Here is a 26,537-nt window from a genome sequence, read left to right on the forward strand (position 1 = left end):
TGAACAGGCAATGATCTTTTGTAAAATACATTTTAGAAGAATCATGATTGCACCACACCTTCACTTACTGCCCTTAAAGGCTATTAGATATTTATCCATAAATTTTACTCCTGCAAGGAGTCAGATTTGATAGCAGGACAAATTATATGTTTGTTTTCCTCCTGTTTTCTAAATTATTCTCCCAAGCACAATCTATAAAACTCTGAACACCAACAGACAACCCTCAAAACTTATCCCAAAAGATTTATTCCTTTCCTGTCAGTGGGAGATTGGGATTCTAACAGTGAGATGATAACAGAGGAGACTTGAGAATCCCAAGGACCTTCATGTCAGTCTGTCTTGATGCAGCTTTTGGCTTGGCTCCAGCTCCAGCAGATCCCTTGTGCTGGTAGTGCAGAAGCAATGAAAGCTTTTAGCTACACTGGAGTTGGAATGAGGCAGCTAAAAAGCCTGGCACACTGGATTGAGACAGGAGGAATGTATTCATAAAGCAGGTCTGCTGCTGGGATGGTTTTAGTGTGGTTTTGCCCCATCATGTTTAAACCTGCTTCTCCTCTCTTCAAAAGCTGCTGTGCTGGCTTGGCCATCCTTAGTTGCAGCTTCAATGTATTCAGCCAGTGCTATGGGCCTTTTAATTTATCTGTTAATTTATGAGTGTTAATTTATCTGTATTCATCACTTAGAATTAATTTTATTTCTACTGAAGTGTTTAAAATGTGTAATTTTTTAAAGACAGTGTCTGTGTGTGCATTACATATATGCATGCAAACATCTGCTTTTCATTTTGCTGTAAAATGACAATATTGAGGTATGCAGAAGGAATTGCTGCTATCTCTGTTCACAAAAGATACACAGATAATCACTTCATTAGATGTCTCTGCTGGTTTTACTTCTTTATAATGAAAGGTTCAGTTCTGTGCATGCAGGATGGAAATTGTTAATTGAGGCTGTGAAAGTGTGCCAAGGCTAATTAGGTTTGTGTGCTGAAGTTAGTATAATCCATAACAAATTCCTATATGACTGTGTGTTAGAAGCATTTATTTGCAAATTTGGTGCACATTCAATTACAGTTCATTTTTCTACACAACTTTGGAGAGTCTGTACTTTAAAACTGTCTTTTTAAGCATTCTGGGTCATAGTTTTCAGGTTAGGAATGGGAAATGTGTAAATACCATTCTCCTCATCAGATCTTCATGGGTTAATTTCTTATGCCATGCTAGATTTGTTGCTTTATACAGATTTATATGTTTTATATTGATTTATTTGTGAATATGAAGTTACTGTATTAAATCTGGGTAAAATCAAGTTCACACTTCCCCAAATTCTGTGTTTTCAGATTATTACAAAAAAATCCTACTGTCACCTACAGCTTTGGTTTGGTAACAAGTGGCTCTGCCTTTTGGGTATTGTATTGCAAGACATCATCACAGAGAGGGTAATTTGAGCACATATAAACAGAAAGAGCAGCCTTTTATTTTTAATATAATACAAAAGCATAAGAGCACTTCCTTTGGTTGTTGTCATGATGTGCATATACATGTCTTCTTACAGCAGTTTTAATTCAAGATTTCAGTGGTTCTAATTATTTTTGAGTTCTCCTAAAATTAGACTAGCTTTTTTAGTACAAAGTTTTAATACAGTTTTAATTCATGTTAAATGTTAGTTTGCCAGTGCTTACCTAGGTGTCTTCACGTAGATGGGATAATTTATTGCTTTTGAAAAATCTTTCCTATTTGATTCTAATTTATACTTCCTGGTTCACACAAAGGTTTAAGTAGCTGAGCTATAGAGGAGTAATTTCTCAAGTCTTTCTTTTCATTATAGAACATTTTTCTGAGTGACATTTAAAGGGTCAAATGGTTTGTGTGTCTTCTGTTTACATTTTTACATTGTTAAGCTTGTTTGTCAGTTCAGTAACAGCATGTGTGATAATTAGAGAATCTGAGTTTCTAAGCTTTTTTGTGTCTTCATTTGCATTTGGTAGAGGTGTTGACAAACATCCAGAAATTTACTATCTTTAGTGTAATGCATTAGATACTGATAAAATAGCACAGTGAAATGTTTCTTGCTGCAAGGCTTGTACTATACAAACTATTTTTTCTGGCATGAGACAGGTGTTCCATCTTCATCAAAACAGCTGCATCTAGACCTGTAGGCAATTGAATATCTATGTGTTTAGAGTTAAAATAATGAATTAAAGTTGTCCTGGGAGTAGTTGTGGTGTTCAAAATACATAGTGGTAAGAGCTTTTGTAGTCCTTGGGAAAGGATGAGGCTGGTGTTACCTTTCTGCAGGAGAAAGATGACTTTTCTCATGACTGACTGATGAACTCTTTCAGAAGGCTACATGATATTTCTTCAAATTCTTCAAACTCCATTTTGTGGGTTTTTTTTTTTTTTTTAGAGAACTACAGATCAGTGGCATCTGCAAATAGCTATATTTATTATAGTGTGTATTTTATACACCACCTACTTTGCTTTTCACAAACCAGAATCCTGGAGGTGCAGCCCTGTTCCTCAATAGTTGCTACAAATTCTAATACCACGTCATAGTCTGTGTTTCATTATATGTTGTTTTTTGGTTTATCAATGAGTGTTAATATTAAATCTGGAAATAGAAACTGGGGAAGTTGACAGTGTTCAAACTCAGGTCATGAAACACTGTAAAAATTGTGCACAAATATAATTGTATTTTGAATATACGTTTCAGATTTTATTCACTTATGTACTTATATGCTTATTTTATTTTTCCTTTTGTACTAACTAGCATATTCTTCCATTTCAGAATGTATGAAAACATGTCCACAATGGTGTATTTAAAGGAAGAGAAGTTGGAGAAGCTTACTCAAGATGAAATCATTGCCAAAACTAAGCAAGTGATTAATGGACTAGAGGCACTGAAGAATGAACACAATTCAATTTTACAGAGCTTACTTGAAACTTTGAAATGTTTGAAGAAAGATGATGAAACTAATCTGGTTGAAGAAAAATCAAACATGATTCGAAAGTCACTGGAAATGCTGGAGCTTGGCCTTAGTGAAGCACAGGTAAAGTTGTGGTAAAAATGAAACATTTCAGACATTTCTCCCCAGATATTAGTAATATGCTGGGGCATTAATATTATTCTTGGATATAATGGATAAAAGCTGCTGTAATTAATAGAGGTAGTTGCTGTACATCATGCTGTGTTACAGAACTAATTATGGGGTTAGTGTTAAAGCACTGAAACTCATGACTGGGCTCCACTTGGCATCAGTAATATTCCACTTGACATCACTGGCATTCAGTCTAAACATTTTCTGTTTAGACTTTCCACATCAGGCATCAGGCAGGTAATGTTGGAGCAGCTCAAGAACTGAGCAGTGGCATTTTAGCTCTAAAACATGGCATAGAAAGGTCTCAAAAAACCACACATATAATAAATGTATTTGCTCCTGCCTTTGAGCTTTGGTGTAGCCTTAAATTCATATTTATATTCCCTTGACTCAGATTTTTTATAGTAGCACATTATGCTTTTAGAGCTTAAGTATCTCTAATGTTTATTGAACATTTTACTAAACCAAAATTGAAACTGAAAGCATTTTAAAGTTTAAGACTTGAGTACAGAATCTGAACAACTTTGACTGATGCATTAAAGAGAGGACTGAGCTAATTTCTCTGGGCTCTTAGTTGATGAAGATACCACCTGCAGAAGATAAGTGAAAAGTTGTATGTTTATTGGGTTGTCAGGACTATATTTATGATATTTTGTACTAAATCAAAAACCTGAAATGATGTGATATGACAGTCATCCCTGTAAAATAGGAGAGTGCTTGCAAATGAGTTGAAAATGCCAGTGAGTTAGTTCTACATTAATAGGCTCTCTGTTGGTCTGTAACTGTGCTCAGACTTCTCTTCTGGACTGAGCTATTATTGTGTGCTGATCTGGAAGTTGTGTGCATTGGATCATGGTGAATTGAGGCTGAGAGAATGAAATGTGGGTTATCAGACAGGGGAACATAGAAGCCCTGGACAAACTGTCAGGCCTTAGTGTATATATTGTATATTCTTTGATGCCTTGTATAGAAGGAAAACGCTAGAAGATATGTGGAGTAAAATTGCAATAGTTGAGTTACTTTTAATGGTTGTTTGTAGAAGATGTGCAAGTGAATGAGTAACTTCTGTGTAGTATTAGGACTCTGAGAAGCCAGTTCTGAATTTTACTCTATCAGGAGCCTCAGTTGCAGATGTTCTGCCTTGTTTGCCTCCCATGGTACTTTGTGAACTGTAGTGGTGAGGAGCCAAGAAGTCTGCATTTGCTGCCTTTGTTAGGGAGCCAATTACACTTCAAACTGCTGCTCTCAGACCTGATAAGGCTACTCTTCCTGAATGCTTTGAGTTGTAACAATGTAGTATTTTTTTTTAATTTTTAACTTTAAGATATGGAAATAGATGGTTTTTGTGGCATGCATGTAGGTCTGGTGATGTGTTATTTCCATGAAAATGAAACTAACTTTGCTAAAGAAATAATCAGTCTTTTCTTTCAGTTAATTCTAGTGAGTAAGACAAAAAATATTTTAGTTTGCCATTGCAGCTTCTTCAGTGTTTGAATACGTTGACCCTATTATCACAATTTTCCTAAATATGCTTTCTCATTATATAAATGCCACTGTTTGAATTGACCAAATAATTAAAAATGTTAGAACAATTTCTAATATGTAATTAGATAGGTGCTGAAGTTTCAGACTGGTTTTAGGAAATTATACCTGGAGTTTTCCTTACCGTTATAGGAAAAATTAGTTTCTAAAGGCTTAATGAATATTTTGACACTGGAAATTTCAGCTAAAATCACCATCTGTTTCACATGAAATACTTAGTTGAAAACCACTTAAAGATTACTTTGTTTTAAAAAAACCCATGAACTTGAGGAGTTGAAATACTGGTAACTTGGGGATGTCTAACAGATCTGAAAGATTTGTACTCTCACCAGTGGTCCATTCTGGCAAGGTGTGCATCCTGGGACTGCTGCCAGCTGTTCTACATGTGTCAGTGGGAGATTGCATAAACAGTGAAGGGAAAATATCTTCTGCTGGTAGTGTTTGGCTTTCACTTAATAAGCTCCTTTTTCATTTAACTTTGCTCAGCAAAAAAAAACCCAGTCCAAGTAAGCTGCTTTTATGGGTGTTCTATTTTTTGCCCTTAATGTGACTGTGTTTGAAAGTCTGCACACTCCAGCTTATGGTTAGTAGTATAAAATGCATCTATAAATTGTGTGTTCAGTTAAACATGCAGATCTCAGTCAAATAAATATCCCTTTGAAGTGTTACCATTATGCTGAGGTGTTCATCTTTAGGAGCTATAAGCATGTATACAAATCCCTTTTTTGTCTGGAAGGTGCTAAATTAGAACTCTGTGTTAGTTCTTAGGTTATCTTTGTGATCCTGCAAGTTGAATGTGTTACTGCTCCATTTTATGTTAGTGGAACAAAGATTTCCAGTTCAGTAATCTAGTTCAAAATTTTCATGTATTTTAAGATTATATTTAATGTTCAGGGAATTCTGAAACAATTTTAACTTCTGATAGCATCATGGAAAACAATTATTTAGTAAAGCGTTCCTCTAGGTTGGGACCCCAGCAAGGGAAGGACAGGGACCTGTTGGAGCAAGTCCAGAGGAGGCACAGGATGACAACTGGGGCTGGAGACAGGCTGAGAGAGGTGGAGAAGAGAAGGCTGCAGGGAAATCTTACAGCCCCTTCCAAGGGGTTACAAGAGAGCTGAAGAGGGACTTTGAAAAGTCATGTAGTGATGGGGACAAGGCAGAATGGCTTCAAACTGAAAGAAAGTAGGTTTAGACTGGATTTAGGAAGAAATTCTTCCCTGTGAGGGTGGTGAGGTAGGGGAACATGTGCCCTCTCCCTGGAAGTGTTCAAGGCCAGGTTGGATGGGGCTTTGAGCAACCTGATCTAGTGGAAAGGTGTCCCTGCCCATGGCAGGGGCCTGGAAGGAGGTGATCTCAGAGGCCCCTTCCAGCCCAAATCATTGTAAATGGTAAAAAGGTTTAGAGGACAAGAGAAATAAGTCTAAATCTAAAATGAAGAGAAATAGGAATGTTTACCAGATTTCACAGCTGACACAGGTTTAAATAATGAAAGCCTTGTATGTTATGAACAGGACTGCATTCTAGGGGAAGCATGCCATGTGACACATTCTGCTTTTCAGGTAATGATGGCTTTGTCAAATCACTTAAATGCAGTGGAATCAGAGAAGCAGAAACTGCGGGCTCAGGTTCGCCGGCTGTGCCAGGAGAATCAGTGGCTGCGGGATGAACTCGCCAATACACAGCAGAAACTGCAGAAGAGTGAGCAGTCTGTGGCTCAGCTGGAGGAGGAAAAGAAACATCTAGAATTCATGAATCAATTAAAAAAATATGATGATGATATTTCACCATCAGTAAGTATCTCCATAGTAAAATAGTAAAAGCACCTTACATTTACATGTGTTGTAATCTGCCTGTTTAACAAGAAATAACAGATACATTTTATTTGTCCCTTAGATATATTTGTCATTAAAATACTACCTTGTACTAGTGTCACATAGTTTGCAGAATGATTCTGAGAGCTCATTCTTTTTTTAAGAGAGTATATATTTTACTGTCTGCAGATAATAAAATACATGAGGAACGGAATCAATAAATACTCATTTAGTAGCTTTAAAATGTAAAGAGCTGAACCAAAGCAAAAATCTCACTTCTATAAACTTAGCAGTAAAAATAAGTGAGAAATCTAAGCTATGAGACATTTTACATACCTAGAGGACTTGGCTTATTTTGACTGCAGGAAAAATACTTAATTTTTGTCTTGTGAAATCACTGTATAGCTTTTGTATCTGTTGAGAATTTACACAAGGATAAGATGTTACTGAATCCCCTTTCAGGACCATCTGCCAGACACTGTGATCATCTGCATGTATACAAGCCCATTGTGTATATATCTATTCTTAGATTCAGAGAGAAAATGGACACAACTTTAATTTACAGAAAGAACTTACAACTTAAAGAGGCTTCTGATTTATTTGCCATTAATTTTATAATTTTATTTTGCTTCCTTAGGTTAGGTGGCACTGTAGGGAAGGATCTAATTTTGTGTGTTCAGGTCTTCTCAGTGGTGTCTTGAAAACTGCAGTTTTTCATAACTAATTACTTCAGCAATTTAAATGGTTGCAGATGGATGTGATTTAGTCATGCTTAACTGACTGCTTGACTAATCCTTTTTAAAATATTGTATGTGGTGAGAGTTGTTTTGGTCAATTGCACCTAGAATTTTCAGTGCTGTTCCATGACTTGGTATTGTAGATGGATTTGCTAGTGAAGCCTGTTCAGAAAAGGGGCAGAGGAGGGAATATTGGGATTGTGATGTGCTGTATTGTCAGACTGTACTCTGCAGATGAATTAAGTAGCTCCATCATTTGAAGTTTAGTTAACAAATAGAGTCTAAGTAAGCCAAGCATCTTTATAGTTTTGCTAACCATATGGACAGTCTCTGTTTCTAGCCTTTGAAATAGTTGTATAGACTCAGTATGAGGTTGGAATCAACACTTAAAATTATGAGCATTTATCTGATATGTAGTCCCATCAATTTGCTGGTTTTACAGTGCCCTTGCTCTGCCATCACTGAATTTGAATGCCAGCAGCAGTTGGCTTTTTCTCATCTGTGGAAAAAGGTGTTGAATGGAGAGCCAGAAAAATGTGTTCTGCCTCTGAGTTTTCTCCTTACTGAGCTCATCCTTTCTGAGAACTTCAACTGTTTATATTGTGTAGGCTCAACATTTAGGAAACAGGACTGAGGGATGATCTGTGTCTTCATTTTATATTTGAAATGATCTTTGGATGCTTGAAATCATTTTAAACTGATGGATTGTGTAGAAATTAATATAGTTCCAGATGGAGACTATAGGAAATGAACTTCCTTTCAAGTGTTCTTGTTTTGTTTTTTGATTTTTGAACCTTTCAGATTATAATTGCAAAATCTAATTATTTGTACAGAAGTTGAGTACTCGGAAATTGAGGTCTCCTAATTCCTCTCCCTTGCCCAGCTATAACTGGGTTTATGACTAAGAAAGGTACCATGGACAGTTCTGTACTGAGCAGTGCTTACTCTTCAGTGGGTACTTTCATGAGACCTAGTGCCTCTGTGAGAATGGCAAATGTGTTCTTGTGTGCTTAAATTGAGACTGAAATCTAGGAGACCTCATTTCTATTCCTGGCCCTTCTGAAGGTGTCCTGTATTGTTTTGGGACAGAGTGTGTAAATACATTAAAATATAAGACCTACCTTTATAAAACTTCAGTGAGAAAATTTATTCTTGTCAATTCTGAATGTGGGGTTTTCCTTTAACATTGCTGGTTAACTGGCCTGTCCTCTTATGCCTTAGATTTAATTTGTTGGCTTTGGGCTTGTTCTGTAGGAGGATAAAGATACGGATTCCACCAAAGAGCCTTTGGATGATCTGTTTCCCAATGATGAAGATGACCAAGGACAAGGAAGTAAGTGCACTTCTGACTGCATTGCTGGTGTGTTTCTGCAGTGCAGAATTTAAAGATGCACTTTACAAAAATGCTTGCTTCACCAGTCTACTGCAACACAACTGGAGTGTCTTGATATAATTGATATAAATTCTGTACATTGGTGTGTACAGAACTGGGGCCTAGGTTTTTTAGAGTTTACTAGCTGCTGTAAATTTCAGACTGGTTTACATTCAGAATTTCTCCTGTTATCCTTCTTTGGGGCCTCAGAATGGTTAGTTGCAAATGACTGAGGCAGATTCTGACCAGATAGTGGATTCTGTTAATGACCTTTTTAATGATCTGATTTGAGATTTTTGTGGCAGGTTTCAATAAGAAATCTTTTTCATGTAGTCTTTTGTCCTTTGCCAAAGTTGTCTGCATTGGTTTTAATATTAATTGTGGAAGCATTGTTTGTCTTCAGGTGAGCAGGACTGAGGGATATGCTGTGGAACTGGAGGTAGATGTTTGGTAGTGTGATTGAAAAAAGCTCTTGGTAGATAAGTAAGCTGTGCTTAGTGGGATGTGTTTTTTGCATGTCTGTTAATATAGAACATACTGCACTGACTCCACAACATCAATGTGGTGGGAGCAGAATGGTTTTTACCAGACAAATGACTTGAGGGACAATGTCTGAAGGGACTTACCTTTGCAGTCAGCAGTTTCAAGTTTCCTTTATGGGTTTTCATATAAGGTACACTGCCTTCTTGTCAGCACAGTAAAGCTAAACATAGCCAGCCCTGAAGTGAAGGCTTGAAGGGTTTGCAGCAGGTCAGTGTTGATCATGAGCTCCTTCCTAGCTCATCCTTGCTTCCCTAGAATTTTGTAGTTGGAAGGTTGAGAGGCAAAGCTCCCTTATTTCACTTTACAAAAGACAAAGTTGACATGTCAGTGATTTCTCTGACCTTCCAAAAAAATGCTGAAATTCTTCAGAGCTTTGGCAGGCAGTGACCCTGGGTACAGGCTTGGACTTGTGTGATCCCACTGTCATAAAAAGGCTTCCACTTTCTGTGAGAGTGGTTTTTCCTTAATAGAAAGGAGAGAATAAAGTCAGGCTCAGAGAATGATAAACTTGTTCTTTAGAGTTTAATGAAAATGAACAGGACAGAATATTCTAAATCTCAGGAATTGGTCAGGTGAAGAGAAAAGGAGGCAGTAGGAGAGTAAGGGTTTTTGGGGGCAATAGGAGAGTAAGGTTTGCAACAACCAAAGGTTAGGAGCTACTGGAAAATAAGTGGTGAAGCTTGAGGGTTAGTGAGTAAAACTTGAAGGTCGACTTTGACTCAGGGCCTTTTGTCTTGCAGCTGTTGTTTCTGGCATCCAAGGTGTTTCAGTCCTTTATGTGCTAATCTTAAGTGGTCCTTGGCATAGCAAACAAAGGGAAACAAAAAAAGTATGTTTAGAGAAGAAGAATAAAGGAAAGAGCTTTTCTGCAGATATTCAGCTTATGTATGTTAGTGTTCCTTGCCATATGAAAACAGCAATATTTGTAGGTGCAAAATTGTTAAATCATTTTGAGACTGGTTTGCTGAGCCAAAATAGTTTCCTGCTTGCTTCATTAGTTTATTACATTTAGCCCTTTGAGCTATGAGAACTGTAAAAATAATAGTAATACAATACTGGACAGGATATGAGGAATAAAACAGTCATACTTCCACTGTCACTGTTGAAGACAGCCTGACAGCTGTGACCTGTGCTCTAATGCTAATTCTGTGTATTGAAGACATAAAATTCAGTGAGTCTCTCTTTGTGCCACTGAACACTCAAGTGAGATGTTTTATTTACAGGTCATCTTTTACTCAAGTTGAAATTTTGTGGATTTCTTTCAGTTCAACAGCAGCACAGCAGTGCAGCAGCTGCTGCCCAACAAGGTGGCTATGAAATTCCAGCGAGATTACGGACCCTACATAATCTTGTTATCCAGTATGCTTCCCAAGGTAGATATGAGGTTGCTGTACCTCTCTGTAAACAAGCTCTTGAAGATCTGGAGAAGACTTCAGGTCATGACCATCCTGATGTTGCCACTATGTTGAACATACTTGCTTTGGTGTACAGGTTGGTATACTGACATAGATAAATACCAGTGAAATAAATACTTAGTTATTTGGCTACAACCTTTTAATGTTTAGACTAGAATTTTTCCCTGTTCTATTTTCCTTTTTAAAATTATTATTAAAACCCTCAAGAAGTTCCTGAAATATTTGTATGTCTCCCTATACTTAAAAGTCGAACAAGTTGTTGTATTTTTGCCTATACCTTTGCTTTGGCAATGAAGCTGGTTTTGATTTTTGGTTTCTTTTTTTTTGTCTACTGAGGGGGCATGTCTTGATTACCCACTTCAAGGTCATCTAGAGATAGAAATTGGACATCAGTGTAGAAGTGGTACATGCTCAGTATAGTCCTCAACTACTAAACTATTTACAGTTACAGGCTTCAGGGTTCTACTTCCTAATTTATTAATATATTCTCAATTATTCTTTAATAGTAGCATCTTTAGGTCAGTAGTGAACTCAGCTTAATTGTTATGATTTTTCATTCCTGAATCCCCAGAGTTAATTACATCTCTTTACAATTCAGAGACCAGAACAAATACAAAGATGCAGCAAATCTCCTGAATGATGCCTTGGCCATCCGTGAAAAGACTTTGGGCAAAGATCATCCAGCGGTTTGTATACATGCAATATCATCATTTTACTTTGTGTTTCACTCAACTTTTTTTCAACTAATTCTAATGTTAAACTCAACAGGAAAGGTTTTAAGACCTGGCTTGTCTTTAAACAGTACAGGTAGGAGGCCACATTTTATTCAGTGCTGTTTCACCACAAATAATTTGCCCATACTTGATTTTGGATTGCCTGGATTTTTTGTGGGAAATCAATTTGTGAAGAAAGATTTTTGCTTACTCAAATCTCTTTATTATACTCAGATTGAAGGGGCACTTGTGGTTTCATTTACTGCTGCTTGTAAATGAAATGTAAATCAAGCATTTGGAAAATTCATGTGATACTTTTGTGGCCTGTGAGACGCAGGGCAGATCAAAGTGTAGATGTGAGAGGTACCTTTCTAAGAGAATTACATGTGAAGTTGTGTGCACTAAATGGCATTTCCACAAAGGAAGCAAAATTACTTCATGATTTAGGTTTTTCTTTCCTCTGTTGTGTGTATATGCATTTAATAATAATTATTTCTTCACTTCCAAATTTCAAGAGGTCTATCCTGTGCATGGAAAACTTAATAACATCAATGCCTTGCAGATGTGCTCATTTGTCAAGTATTTGTATCAGCAGATTTCAGTGCACCTAATGTTTCTGTGCTGTTAACAGGTGGCAGCAACCCTTAACAATCTTGCAGTACTCTATGGTAAACGGGGAAAGTACAAAGAAGCAGAACCGTTGTGCAAGCGAGCTCTGGAAATCAGAGAAAAGGTAGGAGTGACAAATACACAGCCTCTACAGGGACTTTGGGAAGGAGAAGGCAAAGTTAAATGCTACTTTTTTGTGCTTTGGTTGGGTAGGTCTATCAGATAAACCCCAGAGTTAACAATGCCTGGTAGTTAGGAGTGTCAGAAATTCAAAACAGTAGGAAATTCCAGTGGTGCTACGGAATTGCTGGAGCACTCTGGGTATATGCTAAATTCTGTATTTTGTGAGAAACCTTCTTTAGCTTTTTCCTTCCCCTTTGATAGCTAAATAATCTTTGATTTGACAAGAGCATTGGAATTAAAAAATGAAACTTAGCTAAAATTTTTAAGTTGATTATTCTCTATGTAGATATTTATTTTAGTACATGAGATTGCATCTTCTGGTTTATATAAATAATAATTTCCCTATAATGTTGTTTTCCTACTCACTTTGTTCCTCTTATGGATTGTTATGCATCATTCTCAGTTTGCAATAGAATTGAGTAATTTTCATATCTTTGAAATGCAGCTTTTGCTTTTGCTGAATTGAGGAGGAATAAAACTAACAGGATGTTTCTGAATGCTTTATTTCTAGACCCTGACGTGATGATTAGAGAATGTTTTAATACAGTGTATTTCATTTCCAGGTCCTGGGGAAGGATCACCCTGATGTTGCCAAGCAGTTAAATAACTTGGCTTTGCTATGCCAGAACCAGGGTAAATACGAGGAGGTTGAATATTACTATCAGAGGGCACTTGAAATCTACCAAACTAAGCTGGGACCAGATGATCCAAATGTTGCAAAAACAAAGAACAATCTGGTAAGCCCTTCCCAAAGCAGACCTGAGACAAAATATCTCATGAATTGAAATGCACTTCTATCCACAATGTATTGTATTTCTTGTTTGTAAAGACAAATAAAGCAATGTGCTGATACCTTTTGGGGGGTATTTTGTTTTTAGGCATCCTGCTATCTAAAACAGGGCAAGTTTAAGCAAGCGGAAACTTTATACAAAGAGATTCTTACTCGTGCTCATGAACGGGAGTTTGGCTCTGTAGATGGTAAGAAACTTGAGTTTGAATTCATGTTTTATTTTTGTAGTTATGGAATAAAATTTGCAAGAAGTCAATAGTGTCCTGATTAAAATTATTGTCTGCTGTAAGTGGACTTAAAAGGTGAACTGATAGATGTGTTGGAAGTAACATTCATCATAAGAAGGCTTTTAGATACAGCAGCAAACCTTTGTTTCAAAAACATGAGGTAGACATAGTGGGTTTATGTTTTATGGATTTTGTTTCTAGCCTAATTTATCTTACACCCCACTAAACCCAACTTTGGTATGTTTATAGAGGCAGAAAAATGTACATCACTTTCCAGTCACAGGAAAAAGTCAATGCAGGATTTTAGTGACATAAATAAATAAAGACATTGTTAATGCAAGCTCTCCATTAACATATTTAAAGAATGGGGAAAACACCTTTAAATTGAGAATTACACTGTACAGTGAAGTCATGTACATTTTATAAACTAAAAATCCCAGTAAAGCATTTTCACTGAATTCCATGTCAGTAGCATATGCACCACTTAGTAGATGACAAAGTAGTTGTTAGGATAAAAGAAATAAATTCATGTTTTCTAGCACAGAACTAGACACCTGACAAATGGGTGGCAGTGTATACTTACTTCAAAGCTTCTCAGAAGTAACTGTTCCTAAGTTCAGATAAGAAAAAGAGACAGAATTGTAAAACTGTAGAAGAGCTGTGTCTTTTATTTATCTGCTGCTTCTAGTATGGACAGTAAGTTTCTTTTGCAACAATAGTATAATTCCCTGGTTCTCAGCTTCATTTCAGAGTAGTGAAAATCCAACAATCAATACCCTGTAGTTTTGTTCTTCTGTAAAAAACTTTTCTTGTTTCACCAGATGAAAATAAGCCTATCTGGATGCATGCAGAGGAGAGGGAAGAATGCAAAGTAAGACCATTGTTGTAAATCTTTTTTGGAGCTTATATTTGTTTAGGTTGCAAATCAGATTTTTTTCAACTGTGCCTTTGTTCTAGGGAAAGCAGAAAGATGGCACATCTTTTGGAGAGTATGGTGGCTGGTACAAAGCTTGCAAAGTTGATAGGTGAGTAACTTCTTCACAGGACAAACAACTCATTAATACTCAGTGTCTCAGATTAAAGCATTTCTAAAAATGAACCAAAGCAACTCTTTGGTTAGGACTATAAAAATGAAAGTATTAAACATTCCAGGCCCTAGACTGGTTTTCAGGAATACAGCAGCACTTTTCAAGTCCTGAGGCTGCTTAGATCCAGTGACATGAAATTGCCCCAGCTGTGTTCTTGGCAGTCCTTCAGGTGGCAGCATGGGTCACCTTTCCCTCTATTCCACTCCCTGGCACGTCTGCCCTCCCTGCCCCTGCAGGGCCTCTGGAGAGGGCCAGAAATGAGCCTGCAAATAACTGCACCTTTAGTTACATAGCTGGCACAAGAAAACAAAGCTAAACTGCCACAACTAAGCATTACTTGAGTTTCTAAATCTTCTAGAATGTAGTTGTGTGAATATGACAATGTATACTTTAAAGTGAAAGAAGAGAAACAAGGATTTCAACTTGGATTGTATGGATTGTAGTTGGTGAAGTTTTTTTTTTTTTTTTGCTCTAATTTTGTTCCATTACTGCACCTTTTTTAACATGTAGGTGGTGCAGTGTATGAAAAAAACTGCAACTCGTATTGATAGTCAGTGAGAATTTTTTGTTTATTGAGTATTTGAATGCTCATGTTTAACAAGAATCAGAGCCCTTGTACTGTTGAAATCTCTTTTTTCTCCATCCTGAGTTCTGTGGATACAATACATTTTTTTTGGTTTGTTTTTCATGTACTTGTTCATTCTACTGCATGAGAAGATCTTTTCTCCGTTGTTAGTGGAGCAAAACTTCACTCAAAAATAATATGATTGAGCTAATTTTTGCCATTGAAACAAAAATGTCTTTTTTGCGAGACTTGTTAATGAAATGGGCAATTTTTTGCTTTTGTTGTTCAAGCAAATTGGAATGCACAGAAACTGCAAATAGGTGTTAAGTAAAAGCTGATGAAAGCAGCTGTTAATTGCTTTTGTGACTAACACATGCTACATGTGGTCTCTCTAATAGTCTATGCATGAATAAGCATTTATTTTTTGGAAGCTGCACAATTATTCAGTTGGATATGCTCATCTAGAACTAAATTTGCACCTTGAGGGGCAGCTGAGGAGCACAAGATTTTGGCATTCCAGTCTCAGGATGTTGGCTAGTCACAGAGACATTGATAGGCTTTGATAGGGGTCAGCAGGTTATTGTGTGTACATGAAGTACAGTATAGTGCATTTCAAGACAGAATAAATTATTACAAAATATGATAAAAACTGTTAATTTAAGCTTTTATTAGTGAATTGAGAAGAGTTTGCTGTATGAGTATATATTTAACATAGAGTTATTTTTATTTTCTTTCAATAGTCCAACAGTAACAACTACTTTAAAGAACCTTGGGGCACTTTACAGACGACAGGGCAAATTTGAAGCTGCTGAAACATTAGAAGAGGCAGCAATGAGATCTCGTAAACAGGCAAGTATGAAAATTCATCTGAATGATGTGGCTACACTGTGGTCATGCAGGTTTCCAACTTCCTGTGTGCAGAATATAGAAACTTTCAGTGCCTGGTCACCCTCTAATTTCAGCCTGAGCTGGTGATAAACTGATACATCTTAACACTTGCAGTTTGGTTAATTGTTAGGGCAGTGGCACCATGTACTGGGGACATGATTCAAACTGGAGGTGAAATTATGTGGAAAATGAAGGAGCAGAAAACATTGTGTTGGCCAGCAGTCCTCAATTAATTGGCTGCTTGTCCTGGGAAACAGACTGTAGCTGGGGGAAAATGGGGAGGTTCTGCTGGAAATCTCCTTTGCCAATCATGCTGTTCTGTTTTTAATAAGGAGCTGTCAGAATTAAAAATGTTCAGTTGCTGCATACAGCTGACTAACAGAAACCTTTTGTTACTTCTGTAAACTAATGGGATAAATATTACAGTTTCAGTGGGGACTTCCTTTTACTGTACTCTCTTTGTGCTCTCAGATCTACTCTTCAAGTAACCCTTTCTCCCTTCTCTTGAAAGGTAGAAGAGAGTTTGGGTTGGTTGGGGGTTTATTGGCTTTTTTTTTCTTTCCCTTTTGGATGGTTTGATAAGTGACACTTATAAGACACTTTTATAAGTGTCTAAGACTGAACAAGAAAACTTGGGTTGTCAATTGGTGTTAAAATGGAAAGCAAAGTAAGAAAATACAAGTAAACAAGCATCGTAAATGTTCAATTTTAATTTCTTTTTTTTTATATGAGAATAAATAAGACTTGTATTTTTTTGAAGCTTGCTGCTGACTATTTATTTTTACGGATGCTTCAGAATTTCACTGTGCATCATCATATACCACCTCTTCCATTAATCCATAATATATGGCAGTATAGACACCCCTAGATTTAGATGTAGGAGGTAATGCTGTGTTACAGCAGCATTTGACACTACCTTTTTATTCTGGGTCATTCAAGTAATGCTCTTCACTTAGGGAAAAACAGTTACATGGGAACAAGAAACTGACATCTCCATGCCACTAAAACAACTTTCATGCTTATTCATGCACTTTTAAGAACTTTGGCATCCTTTTCACTTTCTGCATTGTGGTTGGCTTTATGGATTTGCCACACACATCCCTGCTGCATTTGCTGCTAGTGCTGTACTGTAGAAGATGCAGAATATTTTCTAAAGTATAAGGCATTCATCTGGGATCTCTTCCTGTCAGCAAATACTGGTTATGATGTGAAGTAGGTTTATAATAAAGAAGACAAAACTGAAAATAAATATGACTTGAGTTTTGATATTTTCTAGTTGCTGTGTTAAAGGTTTTTGTTTTAGTGCAGGGTTTTCATAGAAGGTACTTTAGCACTTCTATGATATTTAAAGGATTATTTTATAACTGATAGGCATGCTTAAACACAAAGTTAATATATTGACCATATATTTAGTATGTTTATTACAAGTTTCTTTTCCATGTCATTTTTTTCTGAAAGAAAATTACATTAATGCCAAGTGTTCTATGTCAGTATTTTTAAATAACACAACCTGTTTCTGAGGTACTAGAGATTCAGACACCTCTCCAAAGGCAGGTGAAAACGGCACCATTTGATGGGTAGAAAACTTGAGAATTCCATTGATGGTTCATGATCTATAAGTTGCTTAAATATTTAGCTGATTGCCAGATTGCTTCAGGTGAGTGACACAAACACCACAAGGCTTAGACAAGTGATAAGAAAGGAAGAAAAGAATGGCAAGTCAGGAGTTCTCAAACTGCTAAACTGTTCACTCGATGCTGTGTTGATCCTTGCAATTTAGAAAGGGCAGCTCAGCTGCTCTCTGGAAGCAGAATCCGACTGATGGAATTGCGGGTTGGTTTTACTCCTTGCTCGGCGCAGCTCTCATGTGTAAGTTGTAGCTTAACAGAGCTTGTAACAAGATAAAGCCTCTTCCCATTCTATCAAATTCTCAGGGTCTTGACAATGTTCACAAACAGAGAGTGGCCGAGGTGCTGAATGACCCTGAGAGCATGGAGAAGCGGCGCAGCAGGGAGAGCCTCAACGTGGATGTGGTAAAGTACGAGAGTGGCCCTGATGGCGGCGAGGAAGTGAGTATGAGCGTAGAGTGGAACGGGGTAAGTACAGTACACAGTTGGACAGAGTAGCCTAGGAGCTCCTCCCTTACAGCTCACCAGCCTGCTGCGCTCTCAGGAGTGTCCTGCTTCATCTACCTCATGGTTTTTAATTTTGCAGAAACAATTAAGAAATGAAGAATAACATTTTGTCTAGCATAATGCTAAAAAACTCATCATATTTAAAAGTTCTAAGATATCCTTTCTGTTGCTGTCCTGAATGGTGATATTTCTGCAAGAATCCCAAGCAGTTGTATCTAAGGCCAAGTTGTGTAATGCTGATTGAGTGTCCTGGTTGTGGTCTGGTGTACAATTGCTTGTCAGTGGTTTGTTTTTACTGGTAGAAGTATTCTTGCAATTAACTCACTTTTGCTTTTTTCCTTTTGGTGCCGTATTTGCTTGTAATTTAAAAGTTTATTTAAAAAAAAATCCATCAGATGGAATCGCAAAAAACATTTCCTATGTAAATATACTGAGTGTTAGCAGTCTCAGAGCAAATTAAAATGACCAGTGTACACTAAAATAATTCTAATCTCCTCCTCACCCAGCTTGCTGGAGGAAGGAGCACAGCTTTCCAAAGTGCTGTACAGTCCATTTTAAGAGGCAGTGCCATCACATAACAATGTGATGGTGACTTCATGGCTTTCCCATATTAAAATCTGTCTGGAGCCAGGGCTTGTTCCTATTTGTTTCCCATATATTGGCTTCACTGTGTTACACTGATTGTCATAAAGTAAAAACATACATATAATATGTATATATATAATGTGATTACATGTGCATTTCTCTAACCATTGTTTTCCTTTAATTTGAAGGACAGTGCAAGCTTTCAGTTATTACCTGGCTTATGTAGTTTGCTTCTGTCACCACATTTCCATGATTTATCCCATTGCTGGCAATGGGATACATGTTGCACTCTTAACTAACTCCCAGCTGCAGTTCTGCTGAAAATACTCTTAGATTATAAAAGTGGTGTTGCTTTTGCTGTGTGGGAGGGGAAGTAGCCTACTTTGCAATATTGAGTGTTCTGAAGCTTCATTTCTCTTACAATAGCAATCTTTTTCTCCCCATCTTTTTGTAAGCAACGTGAGACAAAGCTTAGCATTCCAAAGCAACCTTGAGAAAACATGTAGTGCTTTAGTCTTAAAGGAGAATGTTCTTTCCATCTTTGCTTTTGTCTCTTTATTACTGTTTTCTTGGCATTGGTGTTCTCAGTGCCAAGACAGTCAATCAGCATCTATTGTGAATTAATACTGCATCATTAATAAAGCCAAAGTCAGGTTGAATAACTCTCTTTTTAATTCTCATTTTGCCCATTCAGCATTAGAACTGTGTACTGTACTCCTCCCTTAATTTTCACTATACTTTGCATGACTGTATATTCTAAATGAATTAAACTTTTTTCTGTTATAGACATTAATGCATGCAGGGTTTGGATGGAAAGGGCCTCCTGGGGAAAAGCAATAGACAGTATTTCTAGGTCAATATTTGAATCAAAATCAGTGATAAAATTTGCTGGTCTGAAAAATTAAATTTGACATCTGAGGGTAAGCAAGCTTCATTTTTAGTGTGCTGAAGTGGCATTGCTTCATTCTCATCTTTGTTACTTCTTTTTTCCCCCCTCTTGAGAGAAGGTATTTTGTATTACATGTTCTACGTGAAGTGGGCAACTCTCTCTCCCTCCCCCTGCAAGTGTTTCTATCTCAGTGATGTTCTTTCCTCTTCTTTATATTGTGTAGTTTTTTTACCCTTGTGTGTTCCCTCCAGACAAAATACTCTGATTCATAAAGTGGTGTAGAATCTTTTATTTGTGTCTGCAGAGCCTGAAGAGAGGCCTTTTCCATTTAAATTCTTTTGAAGTGGTCAAGCTGACTCTGAGAGAATAGGTAGAGTATGCAAAGGGACAAACTCAACAAAATTCTGTCAGAAGATGTAATTAAGGTCCTGCCATATGTAATGTAATCCATAATAAGCATTGTAGGCTTTGATGTAATATTTTGCACTCTCACAAAAGAACAGAAATATCTATTGAAGTAAATCAGCCAGTAACTATTAAAACAGACACATTTAAGTGAGGTGTTACAGTGCATCTTTACATGTCACTTTTAAAGTTGATGACTGAAAGTGAACAGAAGATACTTGAAAATACAAGGAAGAACTTGTTCTTAAAAATGGAAGGTGGGAAAGCCCAGATTTGATCTCTTACTATACTTTTATATAAAAAGTAACAGTGAGTCCCTGTAACTGGCATTTTTTAACTGATCTGGCAGCCTGCTGCAGGACAGAATAAAATCCTTGTGCTACTTATTAGAATGTTTGTAGTGTGAGGAATTATCTTTTCATAACTCTAATCCATATGCTTCAGAGAGACAGGCTTTTGGGCATGTAAGTGCAGTTCCAGGTGAAGGGAAAATGATGGATTTCACTGCCATAGATGAGAGTTACTCTTGTTTAAATAAGTGCCAGACAGAGGGATGTTGTGGCAGACTAAGTACAGGAGATGGTGATGGTAAGCAGCAGTAATAAGGTGATTCTCATTCTGAATGGCATAAAAATTGGCAATTAAACTTTGCCATAAAAACAGCTTGTGAGTTTTGGTTTTGTTTCCTCTGGCATCAGGAATGTTTTTGGTTTTTTTTATCCGGAGCTCATATTTTAGAAGTGTTTTGTTAATCAAGCAGTCAGTGTTTAACTTAGGAGTTTGATATTTTTATTTTGATTTGAAGTACCCAAAACCTTGTCTGCTTATTCCTACTTTGCTAGTTAGTTTTACTGTATAGAGTTAGACTCCATACTTACCAAATTTGTCTTGCCTTTGGATCATTTTCACTTCTCTGGTATTCCTGATTGCAAACCAGAGGAATAATTAGCCTTTTCCCTGATCTAATACTCCTAGCTGGAATTTAGACTTCAGTTTATTCAATCCTGCAAAGCTGAAGTCTGTCATTAAGTGTGAACAACATATGCAATTTAGTTTGAAGCATAAATACTCAGTTAGATTTAGATCTTCTGATCACTTGGTAGCAGGGCATTTTGCCATTTCCAAGGATAATTTTAATTACTGTTCATTCCAGTTGTTACAGGCAAAGGCTCTCAAGACAGATATCATGAACCTATCAGTAATGGTCTCTGTACTTGTACAAAGAATAAAAAGTGTGCAAGTTGAACCACAGTTTATTTTAAAGGTATATTGATTCAGCTGCCCCTCACTGCATTAGGGACAGTAGAGAAAATTCCACTTGGATTATAAATATAGACACAAACACAGATATGTTCTAAAAATACTTGTGAAAGTGAACTGACCCAGGCCAGTTGGATTCTAGTTCCTTAAGGGAATTATGAGAATTTTGTCTGGAGGTTAGGTGAAGACCTCTTTCTTCTTGCACTTTTGTTTCAAGGAAAATTCCTGACAGAAGTTAAAGCTGAAATGAATGCACTTTGCTCCATTCTTTTTTCTTTTTTTTTTCCTTTTTTTTTGTGTTAATGTCAACTGAAAAAAAATCCCCCCTTTTTTTTTTTTTTGTTTCTGAAATGTAATAGCAAAGCTATTTCTTGTTAAAGGTGTTTGTATTTTATACAAATTCTAACTTGAATGCACAGCATCAGTCATGCTCATTTGTCAGTCCCATCTCAGTGATGTAGGTGAAACTGCATAAAGATGTAGGTTCTGGTAACTGCAAGGGCCTGCACTTTGTACTTAGGGGCTGTCAAACAGTTACGCTGGAAAAAAAAAAAGTTTTGAACATGACCTAGAAATACTGTAAACTAACTGTTCAAAATTGAAAACTGTTGAATTTTTCCCAACAGTTTCATTCAGTTTTTCTCTCTCCATTTCTGACAGGCCTAGATGCCTTTTGTGATTCTTATACTGTCTCCTGCATGACGGGCGTGCACCATCTTCAAGCTTTAACTTCTCTCTTCAGTACTGACTGCTGTGTTTTAGCAAACCCCTTAAGATTCTTGTCAGAGCTACACTTCCCTGTAAACTGGCCATTCCTTCAGTGCTGGTGTCGTTTTTGGTTTTCTATTTCTGTACCTGTGTAGCTTTGCCAGATATGTATCTAGTCATACCAAATGTTATTACAACCATTTGCTGTGTAATACATTAGTAAAAAAAAACCAAACAAGTAACAATGACCTTTATTAGTAGCTGTTCACTATGGAATAAAGGTAGTTAAAAGTATCACACAAGGTATTATTGAAATGGCATGATGGTGATCTTTACAGGAGAAAAACCAAACCCGTACAAGTAAAGCATGTTCTCCAAGTGCTTTAAAATGTATTTAGAGACCTATTATATGGTTAACATCAATATGGAACTCTGGATGTCTTCACTTACAATTATTCTAAAGTAGCATTGCTGTTTAGTCTTTGTGTGAGATTTTGGCAATTATGCTTTTCTCTACTAATCTTGGTGTTCAGTGATTTGTGTATTTGTCTTTCTAACTTCTAATAAACTCACTCCAACTCAGGTGTCTGTCTTTGCTTAGTAGTGCTTTTTTCTTTTTCAACTCTTCTTTCATAATCACATAGGTTTTCTGTGGAGACTAGGAAGTGTTCACTTCTAATCTTACTAAACTCTTGGGGTTTTGTAAGAGCAAAAACATTTAAAAATAGAATTGTGGTCACTCTGGGTCAGCACAGCAGTGTAAAACATGAATGCAAAATATGAAAAATAAATTTCATTGTGGTTTACTTTTTTGGTAAAGATTAAAAATGAAGCACAGGAATTTGACTATAAGTACTTCTGATCAGAAATATTTTTGTTTAAGGATTTTAGGGTTAATTAAACATGTTTGCAAGTAATGTAGATATGTAGAAAGATGATGGAATGCTTTTGCTTGGGGCTTGTACTCTGTAACCATGGTGTGCTCATATGAAATGGTGGTGGTGAATTCTTGGACTACTGTGGTGGGGCTTTATTAATGAAGAATTGTGGCTTGGGCATGTCTTCACATTTAGAAATCTTTGTTGCACTTTGGAAGGAGCCCTTTTGCTTTGATAAAGCTGTAGCTGTATGGTATTACATGTCTAGGTAAATGTATACAGTATAAGCATATCTTAATAGCCATTAAAAAGTAATAATTCATCCCTGAGATGTTTTCAGGCCAGGCTTGGGGGAGGGCAGCAGCTCCTGCAGTTTCACCTGTGTTCATTTCTTTCAGGATGGCACTGGATCCCTAAAGCGCAGTGGCTCCTTTAGCAAGCTCCGAGCCTCCCTGAGGCGCAGCAGTGAGAAGCTGGTTAGGAAACTGAAGGGAGGAAATTCCCGGGACAGTGAACCAAAGAACCCAGGGTAATTCCTTATCTGCTCTTGGCTGTGCTCTGTCCCCTGCTCTGTGCCCCACTGCAGCCCAGGGGAGCTCCCAGGGCAGTGTTCCCCTCCCTGCTTAGCTAACTGCATAGCAGACACAGCTATGTCTTAAAGAAAAATAAAATAGGAAATAACTCTTAAACTTCCATTGTAAGTTCTGTAACATCTGAGGATTTATATTTGCTTGTAAGAATTAACTCTTATTAAAAATTTCTTTTTTCTTTTTGCTGCTTTACCTACTTGAAGATTAGAAAAGCTTCATAGAACTACTGATAAATGTTAATTACCTGCAAAACTATTCTTTTCACACAGCAGTGGAGAATAATAAATGTTACTGGTTTTTACAGTAAAAGCCTGAATACACTAAACCTGCAACTAACATGCTTGATATAGCTTAGTATCTTGATATATTCTTGATATAGCTTTTTATATTGCTGTGAGCATAAAGAGAATTACCAACTGAAGTCCCTCTTGGTTTCTCTTTTTGGAAGACTCAGAGGAGAATGTTGAAAAACTTGAGCCTAGCTAGTGCATCTTACTAACATTTTGGCTCCAATGAAATCTGGTAACAATCCACATTTACTGAGTGTGACTGCTCACTCTTCCCAACTTGCCATATGATGATGGATTTGTATGTAATATTTCTAATAAATCCATAAAATCATTCATCACTTCTTGGCTGCTGCAGAGAAGTCAAAATGTTAAAATGTACCTGCTACTTTTCATAGTGGCACTTCTGGGTGTTCCACTCACCCCCAACACAATTGCAGTCAATTTTACAGGGTTTTTGCCCTTGTTGTGAAAAACTAGAAGTCATTTAGTTGACAGGAAACTGCCAGTGTGAACTTGTGCTTTAAAACAGTCATATTGGAGAACTTGGGGTAGCTTCTGATGGAGCTGCTGAATCTGAGTAATGCAGTAGATGATGGTAATGATGGTATTACTTAAGACAGTGACCTGGAGGCAGGGTCTCACTGTGTTTCTGGAAGTGCTCCAGTGAAGTTTTGTCTTATTGTTTTTATGGCTGTAAAACATTAGGTACAGCAGCAGTACATGTACAATTATCTTCCTTGCATACCTGTTTCAAATTCAGCCTGATCTGAATTTTAGAGTTGTTACTTAAAATTCCACTGCCAGACACTTGATGTTTAAGGCATTGAATAGAATTGAAGGCCAAAATTCCTTTGCATTTATTGATCCATTATTAACAACTACCTCTGAGATAAGAGGTTGGGAGTAAACTATGGAAAGCACCAGATTAAAAGAATGAAATGTGTAAATGTAAAATACTTTAGGGAAAACAAAGGCAAGCCAAAATAGAATAAAAGAGACATTTCCTTCTTTCTCTTCAGTATTAGCAGCTTTATACATTGGTTTTCTGTTTCTGTTCAATTCTGTCCAGAGTTCATACATCATAGTTCAGGTATATTGTTGTATGAATAGATAGATTTATCCATAGCTAAATTTGGATTTTCTCCTCATTTTTGTGAGATGTGGAAAGGCTTTCAGTTTCACAAAAGCCAGGAGGTTTATTCCTTATTCTCTGTAGTATTTATAGCTAGCTCTTTCTGCAGGTAAAGTAACTCCATGTTTATAGGTATAGAAAACGATGCTTACATAGAACTGAAGATATTTGGCTTTGCAGTGCCTGTGAGAACTCCCCTGCCTTGTTAGTGTCTGCACCTGAGTTGTGGTACCTGACCAGAGTCCTCTCCCCAAGCTAACATGAGTTACACCCTGGGGTCTGCAGCACCAGATGAGATTTCCTCAGATGGAGGCATTAATGTGGAACAAAATTCAAAGCAAAGCAGTGTCTTCCTTGCTTTCCCTTTCTGACAAAATCATCTTGTTTTTAGATGTCACCATAGTTCTCAAGGAATATTTTATTCTTAAAACTTGCAATAAGTGTATTACATTGCCAGGCTTTTCTGTAGATAGGCACTTTCAGTATATAGAACAATAAATACTATAATTTCTGTTCTTGTAATAAATAGAGTTTTAAAATCCTGATTTATATTAGCTGGTTTTAATAACAAATGCAGAAATTTCTGGTATCAAACACCAGCTTTGTAGGTCATAAAGCATAGCTTACATATTGATATTCCAAGAAATCATTTTGATTTCATTTTATGAAGAAACTTTAGCGAATAGAATTTTCTTTCTTCTTCTTTTAAGTATAGCAAAAGGCACATTCAGTTGTTACCATGCAGACCTTTGGGTTTTAGTGTGTTTGACAGCTGAATATTTCAATACAGACGTAGCACACCTATAAATCTTCCTTGCTGTGAAGGCAGCCACTTCAGGCAGAACACTTCTGTGCCTCCCTCCTTACCAGTGCATTCCCTGCCTGTGTCTCGAGGAAGGTTTATTTTGAACTTCATTTACACCTCTTGTTTATACTCTGCTTCTCTAAATAGGAATTGACAGTGCTGGTGTGAGCACTGACTGAGAAATACTTGAATAACAATGACTCACAGGATGAAAGAAGGACTTAGTGTCCATGTTGTTACTTGATACAGAAGGTTGAAGAGAATGAAATGGAAAACTCATCAGGGAAATTGTTTCTTTACAATCCTGCAAATGCATTTTTAAACAAATAAGTATCTTAAAACTGGTCTTTGAAACATGCAATACCTGAAGCAAGGTATCAGTTCTTTAGAGAATTCAGTTCTGTAATAATTTAACTTTGATTAATTAGCGTTCCTTATTTTTTCACGTCAAAAATATTGACCACACAGCAGAACAGTTAAGATTTCTAATCTAAAAGAAAAAAAAACAAGCTTTCATTGTTGCTATTATTTATGCACCAAAAAAATGCATGTTCTTTGTGGAGCCATGTTTGTGACATGGAGGGAACTAAAAGTGCAATTGCCAGACTTAAAGTTCTTAAAAGTGTTGATTTAAACAAACCCAAACAAATAGAAGACCAACCCACAAACAAAGTAGTATCTTGGGTATTAATAATTTTTTTTTAATTGGCACTTTAGCAAGAACCTAAAATACCTGTGTGAACTTTTACTGGTGGATTTTCTGTTTCCCTGGAATATTTTCCATAAACCTTTATGCTCCTTTGGAGAGTTTTCTGTAACATTTTGTTTGTTTTACAGATTAACTTCCTTTGACTTCCATATATAACCCCTGTTGTACCTGTTTCCTTGAATAAATGAGAGGTGTACACCATGCATGAGTCCTTGCTTTGTTGTTGCTAACACTCATGTCAAATATTGTAAATTCTGTGCTTCTGGCTTTGGAAACACCAGATGTAGTGCTGGAGAACCAGCCAGGCTGTGTTGTGTGGCAGCTGCTGCCTCGTGTTTTGGTTCATTGTCCTGCTAAGCTTTTGCTTTACCAAAGCATTTCAAACTTGTGCTTTGATTGTGAGCAGTGTTGTTTCAGTAGGAAGAAAATCTGGTTAATATCTAATGTGATCTGTATGGAAAAACCTTCCCATGTTACTGGAAGGCATTGGAAATCTTGCTTTAGCCAGTTGTCCCAAGCTGCAGGTAGCACTGCAGGGTTGGGGCTCATTGTCTTGTGACCAGTTCATCAA

General features: G+C 36.9%; 1 protein-coding gene across 5 annotated transcripts in view; it reads left to right on the top strand.

Annotated features, from left to right (window-relative positions):
- Positions 1-26,537, top strand: part of KLC1 (kinesin light chain 1) — a 45,544-nt gene that overhangs the window by 14,222 nt on the left and 4,785 nt on the right. For 2 of the 5 annotated variants that reach the window (XM_036384228.2, XM_036384230.2), the window contains exons 2-14: positions 2,785-3,046; positions 6,199-6,429; positions 8,442-8,520; positions 10,368-10,593; positions 11,116-11,203; positions 11,862-11,963; positions 12,586-12,759; positions 12,901-13,000; positions 13,861-13,910; positions 13,997-14,064; positions 15,433-15,541; positions 17,515-17,676; positions 22,839-22,969. In XM_036384228.2, coding sequence (XP_036240121.1) covers positions 2,786-3,046; positions 6,199-6,429; positions 8,442-8,520; positions 10,368-10,593; positions 11,116-11,203; positions 11,862-11,963; positions 12,586-12,759; positions 12,901-13,000; positions 13,861-13,910; positions 13,997-14,064; positions 15,433-15,541; positions 17,515-17,676; positions 22,839-22,969 — 1,781 coding nt within the window. In that variant the 5' untranslated portion in view covers position 2,785. Of the gene's footprint in view, positions 1-2,784; positions 3,047-6,198; positions 6,430-8,441; positions 8,521-10,367; positions 10,594-11,115; positions 11,204-11,861; positions 11,964-12,585; positions 12,760-12,900; positions 13,001-13,860; positions 13,911-13,996; positions 14,065-15,432; positions 15,542-17,514; positions 17,677-21,514; positions 22,145-22,838; positions 22,970-26,537 lie in introns of those variants that run through there. The other 3 variants (XM_054515247.1, XM_054515248.1, XM_036384231.2) reach the window with 2 other exon arrangements.

This window comes from Molothrus ater, chromosome 6, assembly GCF_012460135.2.
Source record: "Molothrus ater isolate BHLD 08-10-18 breed brown headed cowbird chromosome 6, BPBGC_Mater_1.1, whole genome shotgun sequence".
Lineage (NCBI taxonomy): Eukaryota > Metazoa > Chordata > Aves > Passeriformes > Icteridae > Molothrus > Molothrus ater.